This window comes from Haliaeetus leucocephalus, unplaced genomic scaffold (assembly GCF_000737465.1).
Source record: "Haliaeetus leucocephalus isolate CR32 unplaced genomic scaffold, Haliaeetus_leucocephalus-4.0 Scaffold167, whole genome shotgun sequence".
NCBI lineage: Eukaryota > Metazoa > Chordata > Aves > Accipitriformes > Accipitridae > Haliaeetus > Haliaeetus leucocephalus.
In genome coordinates, this window is record NW_010972603.1 from 391,126 (window position 1) to 404,094 (window position 12,969).

General features: G+C 41.5%; 1 protein-coding gene across 1 annotated transcript in view; it reads left to right on the forward strand.

Moving 5' to 3' along the window:
* Positions 1–1,699: 1,699 nt before the first annotated feature.
* MAN2A1 (mannosidase, alpha, class 2A, member 1) overlaps positions 1,700–12,969 on the forward strand; it is a 116,154-nt gene continuing 104,884 nt past the window's right edge. Inside the window, exons 1-2 of the mRNA XM_010563464.1 lie at positions 1,700–1,789; positions 2,725–2,985. Of these exons, the coding sequence (XP_010561766.1) occupies positions 1,700–1,789; positions 2,725–2,985 (351 nt within the window). The remainder of the gene's footprint in view (positions 1,790–2,724; positions 2,986–12,969) is intronic.

Sequence of the window (12,969 nt, forward strand, 5' to 3'; positions counted from 1 at the left end):
TCTGACTGCTGGAATTTGGCAGTATATGCCAGCAGAAGGATTAGTCTAAACACGTATTTGGTGGGTTTTTTAATGTTGTTGGTTTTTTTTTTTTTTCTGTGTCTGTTATTGGCCAGTGCTGGAGAGACTATAATTGGCTAAATGACATAAGGCAGATTGGTGGTGTAATCTATGACCAGGTAGTTGACAGGCTATTGCTAAGCAATATAAAACTCTTTCCTTGTAGTAAGAGGTAAAATGTTTCTAGAACATACGTGAATTGAGAATCCAAAGTTTAAGCATTGTCTGATTTTACAGTTCTAGAGGCAGCCTATATACTGGTGGGATAGGTGTAAACAGCGTTTTAGCTGCTTACACGCTTGGTAACTTTGGTGAACTATAGTCATGTGCAGTGAAGCACGTAATAATCTGTATAGATGGCAGCTATACTTCAGCTTCTTGGGAACCTAAATACCAGAGCCTATGGTGGGCAGCCTGTAAAGCCCCAATCAGTATTATTTTATATATATATTATTTTTAGAGTGGATAATAAGCTATTAGTTTTCTGAGTAGAAACCTTTTTTTTTCTTTGATGTTGAAAGGGAGATTACTAGTTTTACACAGAAATATGTACACACTTTTTTTAATATAGCATTGGAAAGATTTGAGTCTGGTTGTTTCTTCTGTGCCACCAGGGGGCATGGGACTACAGTGGTTGGTTTTTTTCTTTGCATTGTCCCATCATCTGCATATTGATTTCCTGTTGTTTTCAGTTCATCTATTTTATAAGTTTTTAGTATTTGTCTTTAAACTTTTGAGATTCTAGGGTGTTGGCCCTATATCTCAATTAGCTTATCTGGATCTGATGTCAAAATATATTTTTGTCTTTTGGGAAGCAATAACTGCCTGTGTTGCATTTTAAAACCTGTTATTGTTTTCAGGATGTATCAATCTAAGAAAAAAAAACAAAGCAGTGGGCCAGCACTTTACACAGCCCAAAAAATGAGGGGGAAAAACTTACCAACAGGTTAAAAAAAAACCCTAAAATGTATCTTCTGCAGAATTACAAAGAACTTCCATAAAGATAGAATTACAGGAATGATGATTTAATAGAACCCAAGAGGCTGATTGATATCTCTTGATAAGGGATGGGGTTTTTATTCCTGCAGACTTCTCAAAGTGAACAGAATTTAAAAGAAAGTGCTCATCACAGTTTAGAAAGCAGGCTTAACCCTTTGAGAACTACCGTTTAGCTACAGAAGTTGGAATTAACTTGGCATTTGAGGAAAGCAATTTGTCCCTTAAAAGGAAAATGCAAAGACCTCTAGTGAATTACTGTCAAATGGGAGAAAAATGTCATGTACAGATGTTGTTTCTAATATTACTCTATATTACTTAGAAAATAAGGCATTGGTGCTAGGAAAAAGTTATGCCTGTCATAAAAATCATAGGTCACAGAGTAGGTGTCTACTGGATCAATGTTATTTGTATTGAATGTAATGGGTGAAATGTACATGCCTGAATCTGCAGAGGATTTTGTTGTAATGACAGCTTCTTGAAAACAAACTTAATCATACATTGTATATTTTGGGGTCTGACCACAACTTTAATACTAGGAAGTGACTAGCTTTTTGTTCTTTATCTTCTCTTATTATTGTTAGGTTGAAGTCAGTCTGAGAAAAGAAAGAAATTACTGTTAAAATGAAATATCCCTAAGACCATGTCAAATAATCTGGCCTTTTGTGATTCTGTAAAAGCTAGCACACTCATTCCTGAGAAAAAGCATACCTCAAATCATTTGGAAGGAGTGGTTAGTACATGAGAGGGCAGTAGCATTTCCAGGTATATTGTTCTGCTATGCTTCCTCCTGTATTCCAACAATGCAGTGATTAGATGCTATGAAATTGGTTTGTGGTATCTGTCTCTCCTTCCGTGTTGCTTTGGGAGATAGATTGACTTCTTTCAATTCACACTGATGTTATTCTATATCCTTCCTCTTGCGGTGCACACTAGAACTATCTACAGAATCCTGTTGTTTGGCCACTGAATATGACCTTCTGACTGAAAGTGCTATCAGTTTGAGCTGTCTTTTACAGGATTATTTTGATGTTTGTCATGGTCCAATTATACAGATTATTGCTATAATCAGGATGTTAAGGGATCTTCTACACCCATTAAGTGCTTTTATTCATTTATCTCTAAATTTCACTGAAAATAAGAAACTTAGTATTTATTGAGATACTATTTTACATGTACAGGAAAAACCTAAAATGTATACATCCTGTTAATCTCATCATGATGTGAGTGCCTTCTAAAACATGGCTTTCTCCTTGATGTTCTGATAGGATGATAAATGAAAAGATCTATGAAAAACCTATGAAAGACAAAATCTATGAAAGGGATCAAAAAAGTTAAAGTTGGAATAATTGGTACTTGAAACAGTGTGACCTTTTAAGAATATCTTTGTATCACTGATTAAATCTTGTGCTGCAAATTCAAATTCATAGTGGAAAATGTAACTTTTGCTCTTTTCCCTTATTCTGAAAGGAGAACATTTCATATGTTGGTTAAATTTCTTATTACTCTGTCTTTACATAAAATATAGAAAAAAGATTTATTTGCTTTTTTTTGTGTCACCATAAACTATTGTGAAATTGATTTTTTTGTTTGTTTGTTTTTGTTTTAAATTCTGTCAAGAATTGGTCTGGGAAATAATTAAACTTTACTTTTTTTTTTTTTTTACAGGGCCAGCTTTCAATACTGCAAGAAAAAATAGATCACTTAGAACGCCTGTTGGCAGAAAATAATGAGATTATTTCAAACATACGAGATTCTGTGATCAATCTGAGTGAATCAGTAAAGGATGGTCAAAAAAATCCAGAGGCTATAAACTTCAGTCAAGGATCTGTCTCTGAGCTCTTTCCTTCTGCTTCAGTTTTGCTTGCAGTTGATTCTGAGGATTGTTTGTTTGCTTCAAAAAGTGGAACTCATGGTTCAGGTGTACAGGTAAGCAGTATGTCTTTTTCTCTTATTCTGCTGGAGTCCTAGCTGTCATTACCTTTTAATTCTGAAACTGTCTAATCACTGGTAAAAACTTGGTACTAAGATCCTAATCTAAGACATAACAGAATTGTTAAAGTGACTGTTGTGTTTAACAGATGTTATGAAACTGTTCCTTTCTACCTTTTTTAAACTGCCTAGAAATTGAATAGTGATTATGAAGAGCCAACATTTCAGAAGGCTTAGAAGTTCTTAAAAAAAACCCTGAAGAAAACCCAGTGATTATTCTCAGATTATTGTCGAGTACTATCAGAAGTTCTTTGGAAAGGATTTGAGTCTCTTTCAGTTTTCCTAGATTCTAAAATTGATGACAAATAAACTGGAAACAGTGGATAGTCTTGATTTAAAGAGGTTTTGCACTTTGGGGATGTATGTGTAGATGGGTCTTGATGGGGAGGTAAAGAATGTTCACGAACTAGTAATTTAAAAAAAATCTCAGGCACTGTGTTCCCTTTGGAATGCCATTTCTGTACTTCAGCATTCTTGTGTGTCTCTGGTTTGTATAGGCACTTTGATCAGAAAGGAGGAACATATACCATGTTGACTGGTTGGCATGAACTGGGGAGGCTGAAGTTTTTTAAAGTCAAACACTTCAAGTTGAATTTATTTTGCTTTCTGGTGATGCTTGTGAGTTCATGGACTCTTATATATTCAGTTTTAATGGAGTGTTTCAGGAGCACTGAGAATACTGTGTGAAGTTTGTGATCTGTACTGTTTTTGGGAGTCTTGCGGGAGTACTATAAATATTCATAGTACTCTAAGGCAAAGATTAAATTTTGAAGTCCAGCTTACTTTCACTTCTAGAATGAGAATTTCTATTGCAGGAGAAAGACAGTGGATTTAAGATGAATAAGTACACATATTAGAACAATTGTAACCTCTGATGTATCATTCATAATGCCTTTAAGCTCTTCTGGGATAGGCACCGCCTTAATATGTCTTTTACAGAGAAAGTAGGGGTTTTTTAAAGGCAATATCTGACTGTTCTTGTTTCTAATATACATTAAGACTTCTGTGCAGGACAGTAAGGCATGTGGACCTATGATTACATGTTTCCAAGTTACTGGATTGTTAACAGGTTATTCCTCGTACAGTCTGTTACCATATTAAGTGATGTGCTTTTTTAGGTGCATTGGAAATAAGTTCTAGTAAATTTGAATTGTGAATTTTAAGGTAAAAGGGGTTGGCTTAAATTCTTGGATGTGTTAACCTGTTATGAATGGAAAGTAAAACATGTTTGCTTAAACTGTTCTCATGTTTTGCTTCACATTTGCAGAACACCAGAACATGTACCTGCTATCAGCTAATGTAGCTACCTACCTAATGGTAGGCTGTAATAGCTAAACTGCTTTTTGTTAATTTTCTTTACTTCTAAGGTTATATGCATTTACTTAAGTAACAAATATAGCAGGGAATATTCTTAATACTGTTCCCCAACTCACACTTTCTTTCCTTGCCTTGCACAGGGAGGGAGGGCTCTAATGTTCTTTGTGTCATTGCATTAGTACCTTGTACTCAGCAGGTTATCCACCATCATCGTTAAGTCACTTTAATACTGCTTCTGTATACAGTTTCTCATCCTGTGAGTCTGACCTGCATTTCAGTTGTGGAATCTAAGACCTTGACTGTAGCAGAATTCCTGTAACACCACATTAATGAGCTGATCTAATTTACCGTATTTGAATACGGTTTTACTATTTAATACTTTGCCAAGCCTGATGTATTCTGCAAGTTAATTTATTTTCTTCTAGATTTTTTTATAAAGACTGAGAAATTCTGAGTAGATTATTTGGAGCATTGTTTTTTTAAACTATATTTTAATTTCTGTACCAGCTTGTTAGTGTTAATTACCTGCTGTTCATAAATGTTAACTTAAATCCACAGATTTGGACCTTACTTTTTCCATGTTTGTGTTTTAACGGGATGTATAAAAAAAAAAGAGACTAGAAAGAAGTAAGAGCTAATATAGGTGAGACATAGTGTTTGGATAAAAATCACTTTAGAGAATGAAAGCAAAAGAGGCTTCACTGAATAAATTATGGGAGTTCATTATAGACTCCAATGATGGAGAAACCATTATAAGAATGCATTCAAATATGGATTAAAAACCTTTGTGATATTTCAGTGAGAAATATTACCAGGACTTGCTACTCAGAGATGTACTTTCTTTGCATAAATTGGACAAACCAAGTTACCAATAATGTGAGACCCAAAAGATTCTTGGGTAGGATAGCTAAAGGATTTTTTTCATGGAGGAATTGTAAATGAAGAAATTATATACTTTATTATTTATGGTGTTTGTAAGTAGGTAGGAGATTGTGATAGAAATGGCCACTGAAAATAACACTGAATTGAGAATTGATGTAATTCAAATTAAATAGAAGACTAATACGTACTTTTTTTCAAAAGTTAAAAATGGAGCTGGGTAATAAAACTAACAAAATTAAGAACTCTGGATTAAATGTGGTTATGACCTGATGCTTTTTTAGGTCAGTAGTTAAAGAAGTATCTGGAATTTGTGCTCAAAGACAGAACTCTCAATAGCCATCCTGCTGAGCTGGAAGGTCTTTTAACTAATCCGGTGAAGTGTCTCCTCTCTTGTCCCTTTCAACTACTGAAGCATCTAACATTGTTCTTAGTAATGTTGCTCCTTTTAAAAATGAGGCATCAATCACTCTTTAAAAAGGTGGCCCGAAGAGGCATGAGCTATGTTTTTATTTCTTCTGTGCAGTAGTTTACTGTTCACTGGGCTAAATGTTGTGATGTTTGCCTAAGACTTGCATAACTTCAGCAGTTTGAGTTCCTCAGTATAGAGAAAGAATAAGCCCATACAGGAAAAAAAGACAACTGGTAAGTTTTCAAATGTTTGAATTGAAAAGCTTATAACTACATGACTGTCTTCTGAAGCAGCCATAATGAAAACAGTCATCATCCTTTTTGAATTTCTATTTGTATACTGTTTTTACAAAGTCCTTGCTTACTATATCAGAATTTTATACTCAGAAATGAAATTAAAATATGTCCAGGAGATACCTGTCTTTAACCTTTTTTGCTTCTTACTGACTACATACTTGTAACTTATTGTTCACTTGTAGTCATGTAACCTGTTCAAGAGATGATACAATTTGTAATTAGTCCTTTGCACAATTCTTACTGAGGATGGTGTTATATGAAAGGTAAAAATAACTTAACATCTGTCTTCTGGGTATCTTGGCATAAGTGCAGTGATTTCAGCCTGATCTGACTTCAGTTTATTCCAGTGGAAGTTTTTGAGTCCTAATTTTTTTCCTGGCGTTTTTTTAACTGCTTCTGATTAACATTTGGATAGTAGAATGACCACGTGGTTGAGGTTGGGAGGGTCCTCTGGAGGTCATCTTGTCCAACGCCCTGTTCCATCAGGGTCAGCTACAGCCAGTTGCCCAGGACCATGTCCAGATGGTTTTTGAGTATCTCTAAGGATGGAGATTGTACAACCTCTCTGGGCAATCTGCAAGTGCAAGTGCTCAGTCGCCCTCACAAGGAAAAAGTGTTTCCTGATGTTCAGGAAGAACTTCCTGTGTTTTAGTTTGTGCCCATTGCCTCTTGTCTTGTGACTGGGCACCACTGAAAAGAACCTGGCTCCTCCTTCTCTGTAGTCCTCCTTCAGGTATTTGTACACATTAATAAGATCCTCCCAAGCCTTCTCTAGGGTAAAGAGTTCCAGCTCTCTCGGCTGTTCCTCATAGGAGAGCTGCTCCAGTCCCTTCATCATCTTAGTGGCCCTTTGCTGGACTCTCTCTAGTGTGTCCATGTCTTTCTTGTACTGTGGTGCTTGGAAATGGACACAGTACTCCAGGTGTGGCCTCACCAGTGCTGAGCAGAGGGGAAGAATCATGTCGCCTGACCTGCTGGCAACATGCCTCCTTAATGCAGCCCAGGATGCCATTGGCCTTCTTTGCTGCAAAGGCACATTGCTATCTCACATTCAGTCTGGTGTCCACCAGGATGTCCAGGTCATTTTCTGCCAAGCTGGTTTCCAGCTGGGCAGCCCCCAGCATATACTGGTGCCTAGGGTTGTTCCTCCCCAGGTGCAGGACTTTGCACTTCCCCTTGTTGAACTGCATGAGGTTCCTGGTGGCCCACTTCTCCAGCCTTTCAAGATTCCTATGGACGGTAGCATGACCCTGTGGTGTATCAGCCACTCCTCCCAGTTTGGTGTTGTCTACAAATTTGCTGAGGGTGTACTCTGCCCCATCATCCAAATGATTAATGAAGATGTTAAACAGGATTGGACCCAGGTGTGACCCCTGAGTACACTCCTAGTTACTGACCTCTAGCTAGACTTCATGCCACTGATCACCACCTTCTGGGCCTGGCTGTTAGCTGATTTTTGGTCCATCTCACTGTCTGCTCATCCAGCCCCATACATCAGCAGCTTCTCTATGAGGCTGTTACAGGAGGCAGTGCTGAAAGTGTTACAGAAGTTGAGGTAGACAATATCCACTGCTCTCCCCTCATCTACCAAGCCAGTCATTTCATCATAGAAGTTTCAAGTTGGTCAAGCATGACTAGCCCTTGGTGAATCCATGCTCACTACTCCTGTTGACTTTCTTGTCCTTCATGTGCCTGGAAGTGATTTCCAGGATTAGCTGCTCTGTCACCTTCCCAGGGATCAAGGGGAGGCTGACCAGCCTGTAGTTCCCTGCGTGGTCCTTCTTGCTGTTCTTGAAGATAGGAATGATATTGCTTTCCTCCAGTCCTTGGGTACTTCTAATCACCATGATCATTCAAAAGTTCTTGAGAGTGGCCTTGCAGTGATGTCAGCCACCTCCCTCAGTACTTGTGGGTACATCCCACTGGAGCCCGCGGACTTATGTATGTCCAGTTTGTTTAAGTATTCTCTGACCTGGCCCTTTTCCACCAAGGGCACATCTTCCTTACTCCAGACTTTTCTCCTGGTCTCTGGGACCTGGGATTCATGAAGGCTGGTCTTGCTAGTAAAGACTCAGGTGAAGAAGATATTCAGTACCTCAGCCTTTTCCATGTCCTGTGTCACCAGGCCCTGTGTCTCATTCAGCAGCATGCCCTGGTCTTCCTTTTGCACGTATGTACTTACAGAAGCCCTTCTTGTTGCCTTTGACATTCCTGGCCAGATTCAATTCCGTTTGAGCTTTGGCTTTTTTAACCTCATTCCCGCATGCTTGGGCATGTATTCCTCCCACATCACCTGTCTCTGCTTCCACCCTCTGTGTGCTTCCTTTCTGTGTGTGAGTTTTGCCAGGTGCTCTTTGTTCATCAGTGCAGGCCTCCTGGCATTTCTGTCTGTCTTCCTACTTGCTGGGATGCACTTCTCTTGAGCTTGGATGAGGTGATCCTTGAATATTAACCAGCTTTCTTGGGCTTTTTTTCCCTCCAGGGTCTTATCCTGTGGGACTCTGCCAAGCAAAATGGCCAAAGTCTGTTCTTCTGAAGTTCAGTGATGTGATCTTGCTTTTTGCCCTCCTGTCAGGGTCCTGAATTCCACCATCTCATGGTCACTGCAGCCAAGGCTGCCTTTGACATCCACAGGCCCAACAAGCCCCTCATTGCTGGCAAGTAAGAGGTCCAGTAGAGCACCTCTCCTCACTAGCTTCTCTATCACTTGGGATAGGAATTTGTCATTGATTCGCTCCAGGTACCTCTTGGTTTGCTTGTGTCCCGCTGTGTTGTCCGTCCAGCACATAAGGGTGATTGAAGTTCCCCATGAGGACCACGTCCTGCAAGTGTGAGGCTGCTCCTCTCCGTCTGTAGAGGGCCTCATCCACTTGTTATTCCTGGTCAGGCAGCCTACAGCAAACATCCATTACAATGTCACCCATATTGGTCTGCTTTTTAGTCCTTGCCCATAAGCTCTCAGTTGGCTTTTCATCCATCTGCAGGCAGAGCTCTGTGCACACCAGCTTCTCTCTCATGTAAAGGCCAGCTCTCCCTCCTTGTCTTTCTGGCCTGTCTTTCCTCAAGGTCTTGTGTCCCGCCACTGCAACTTTACAGTCATTACTCATCCCACCATGTCTCCATGATCCTGACAAGATCACAGGCCTGCAATTGCACACAGATCTCTAACTCATCATGTTTATTCTCCATGGTGCGTGCATTAGGGTACTTCAGAGAGGCACCCTGCCTGGCAAGCTGATTTCTCAGAAAGGGTTTTGGGGATTTCTCTAATTGTGCCTTGTAGGCACTTCCTTGCTTACATGAAAACACTGGAGGTAACTCTGCTTAAGCCCTGTTTCGTTGTGGTTTTTTTTTTTTTTTTAAATTGTTATTTTCTTTTTTTAATCCTTTCATGTCACATCACTACTCTCCATCGCTTCTTCACGGGGCTGCTGGTACCTCCCTCCCTCTTTAGAATCATAGAATCATTTAGGTTGGAAAAGACCTTTAAGATCATCGAGTCCAACCATCAACCATGCCCTCTAAACCACGTCCTGACGTGCCTCGTCTACATGCTTTTTGAATACCTCCAGGGATGATGACTCAACCACTTCCCTGGGCAGCCTGTTCCAATGTCTGACAACCCTTTCAGTAAAGAAATTTTTCCTAATATCCAACCTAAACCTCCCCTGCCATAACTTGAGGCCATTTCCTCTTGTCCCATCTCCAGCGATCTGACAGAAGAGACCAGCACCCACCTCACTACAGCCTCCTTTCAGGTAGTTGTAGAGAGCGATAAGGTCTCCCCTCAGCCTCCTTTTCTCCAGACTAAACAGCGCCAGTTCCCTCAGCCGCTCCTCATAAAACTTGTGCTCCAGGCCCCTCACCAGCTTGGTTGCCCTCCTCTGACACGTTCCAGCAACTCCATGTCTTTCCTGTAGTGAGGGGCCCAAAACTGAACACAGTACTCGAGGTGCGGCCTCACCAGTGCTGAGTACAGGGGAACAATCACTTCCCCGCTCCTGCTGGCCACGCTATTTCTGATACAGGCCAGGATGCCGTTGGCCTTCTTGGCCACCTGGGCACACTGCTGGCTCATATTCAGCCAGCTGTCAACCAGCACCCCCAGGTCTTTCTCTGCCGGGCAGCTTTCCAGCCACTCTTCCCCAAGCCTGTAGCGCTGCATGGGGTTGTTGTGACCCAAGTGCAGGACCCGACACTTGGCCTTGTTGAACCTCATGCAATTGGCCTCAGCCCATAGATCCAACTTGTCCAGATCCCTCTGTAGAGCCTTCCTACCCTTGGGCAGATAACCTTCCCTCCCTCCCAACTTGGTGTCATCTGGAAACCTACTGAGGGTGCACTTGATCCCCTTGTCCAGGTCATTGGTAAAGATATTAAACAGAACTGGCCCCAATACTGAGCCCTGGGGAACACCACTTGTGACCTGCCGCCAACTGGATTTAACTCCATTCACCACAACCCTCTGGGCTTGTCCATCCAGCAAGTTTTTCACCCAGTGAAGAGTGCACCCATCCAGGCCATGAGATGCCAGTTTCTCAAGGAGTATGCCATGAGAGACAGTGTCAAAGGCCTTGCTGAAGTCCAGGTAGACAACATCCATAGCCTTTCCCTCATCCACTAGGCAGGTCACCTGGTCATAGAAGAAGATCAGGTTGGTCAAGCAGCACCTGCCTTTCATGAACCCATGCTGGCTGGACCTGATCCCTGGTTGTCCTGCACATGCCATGTGACTGCCCTCAAGATGAACTGTTCCATAACGTTCCCTGGTACTGAGGTCAGGCTGACAGGCCTGTAGTTCCCTGTATCCTCCCGCTGACCCTTCTTGTAAATGGGAGTCACATTGGCAAGCCTTCAGTCATCTGGGACCTCCCCTGTTGACCAGGACAGCTGATAAATGATGGAGAGTGGCTTGGCAAGCTCCTCTGCCAGCTCTCTTGGTACTCTTGAATGGATCCCATCAGGTCCCACAGACTTGTGAGTGTCCAGACAGCGTAGTAGGTCCCTAACTATTTCCTCCTGGATTAAGGCGGGGATATTCTGCTCTTTGTCCTTGCCTTCCAGCTTAGGGGGCAGAGTACCCTGAGGATAACTGGTCTCCCTATTAAAGACTGAGGCAAAGAAGGCATTAAGTACCTCAGCCTTTTCCTCATCTCTGGTGGCAATCTTCTCCTCTGTATCCAGTAAAGGATAGATATTCTCCTTGGCTCTCTTTGTATTGTTAATATATTTGTAAAAACATTTTTTTGTTGTCCCTTATGATAGTCGCCAGATTGAGTTCTAGCTGAGCTTTTGCATTTCTAAATTCCTAGTTAAAAGCTCTCCTTAACAGGTCAGCCATGTTCCTGGCAAAGATACCTTTGCCCCACTTAGTGAGTTGGATCTAATCTCTCCTAAGCAGACAGTGGTCTGCAAACGGGGTCCCATGGCCATAGAACCCCAAAACCTGTTGCCAGCACTAGCTCCGAGGCTAATTATTGACCTGTACTAATGGTGTCCTCTTCTCAGACCCTTACCCCTCATTGGCGTGATTGAACAGGACACCACCTGGGCCTCCATGACCTTGATTACTACCCCCAGAGCTCTGTAGTCACTTTTGATGCAGCCCAGGTTGCCCCTGGCAGTACCATTGGTACCCACAGGGAAGAACATCAAGAGGTAGTAGTCAACGAGTTGGACAACCTTCAACAGTTCCTCTACAACATCCTGGCTCTGGGTCCCTGGCAGGCAGCAAACCTCTCTAGATGATGGGTCATTGAGACAGTTATTTCAGACAACTGTTGATTAAGAATCCAAGATCTATGTCCTGAATTGCAGTTTTCAGCTCTTCAGCTCATAATGATGGGAGTATGGTTTGAGATAACTGTAAGGTAACAGTTGTTAGGGAAAAAATTACATATGCTGTGAACTGTAAAAATTGGTATCTTGCAGACTGCAGAAAGTTGCTTGTGGAATTCAGGCTCCATCTATGAGAAAAATTCATAGGAATGTGGGTATTCAGTGAATTGTTGCTTTTTAAACAAGTATGTTTTCATGGTTGAAATGTCACAAGAGTTTCAGTCTTAAGGTCACTCGTTGGTAACTGGCAAATTTATGGGGTATGCACTTAATTTTCTTCAGAAGGTTGCATTTCACAGAAAAATTACAGTTCCTCAAAATCAAATTTTAGAATAGCAAGAAAATATGGTAGTAGGCTAATTTCAACATAATCATTATTTGGTCTCTTCAAGCTGTCATACAGAATGCATGTATCTGCAAGTATTGCATCTGTATTTTCTATTAAGCAATATTGTCCAAAGGTGGAAGCAATCCTGGTGGAGCAGTGACATAAGATCATCTCATACAGGCCATAGGTATCTAGTTTATGGACATCGTAGGCCCAGCTGAGGCTCTGCTTTATTACAAGCCGTGAGAGTGGCTTGTATTCCTATCTAACATTACTTACTGTTCTTTGTATCTTAAGCTACAGGCCTATGGTGGGTTGACCTGGGCTGGCTGGCCAACCCAGCCAAGGCCAACCCACGGCAGTCCTTTTTGGCACCCAACCTGGGACTCAAGGAATGAAAGATAAGGACAGTAATTGGGAGTGGTAATGGCCAAAACTTGGATTGGATATTGCCAGAGTGAAATTACTGTGGGGATTCTTTTGTTGTTGTAATGAAGTGAAGGGACAAGGGGTGGAGTTTTATCATGTGTGTAAAATTTCCACTTTTTCAGTGTTGTTATGTAATTTTGATTTTGGTGCGGGAATTGTTTTTGTAGATGTAAGTTAAGTTTGTGAAGAGTGTGTGATGAGTGTATATTTTATCGACTGTTCTTAAATATGTGTTTCACAGAGGTGAGAGTGGAATGTACTGGGTGCAGGTGCCCTGGTGTTGGTAGCCGGGGGCTCCAGGGGTGGTGTCTGTGAGGAGAAGCCAGGGCTGCCCCATGCCAGACACAGCTGTTCCAGCCAGCTCCAAAACAGAACCACCGCAGGATACAGCCAAGCCTTCCAACAGCAAGGGTGGTGGCATC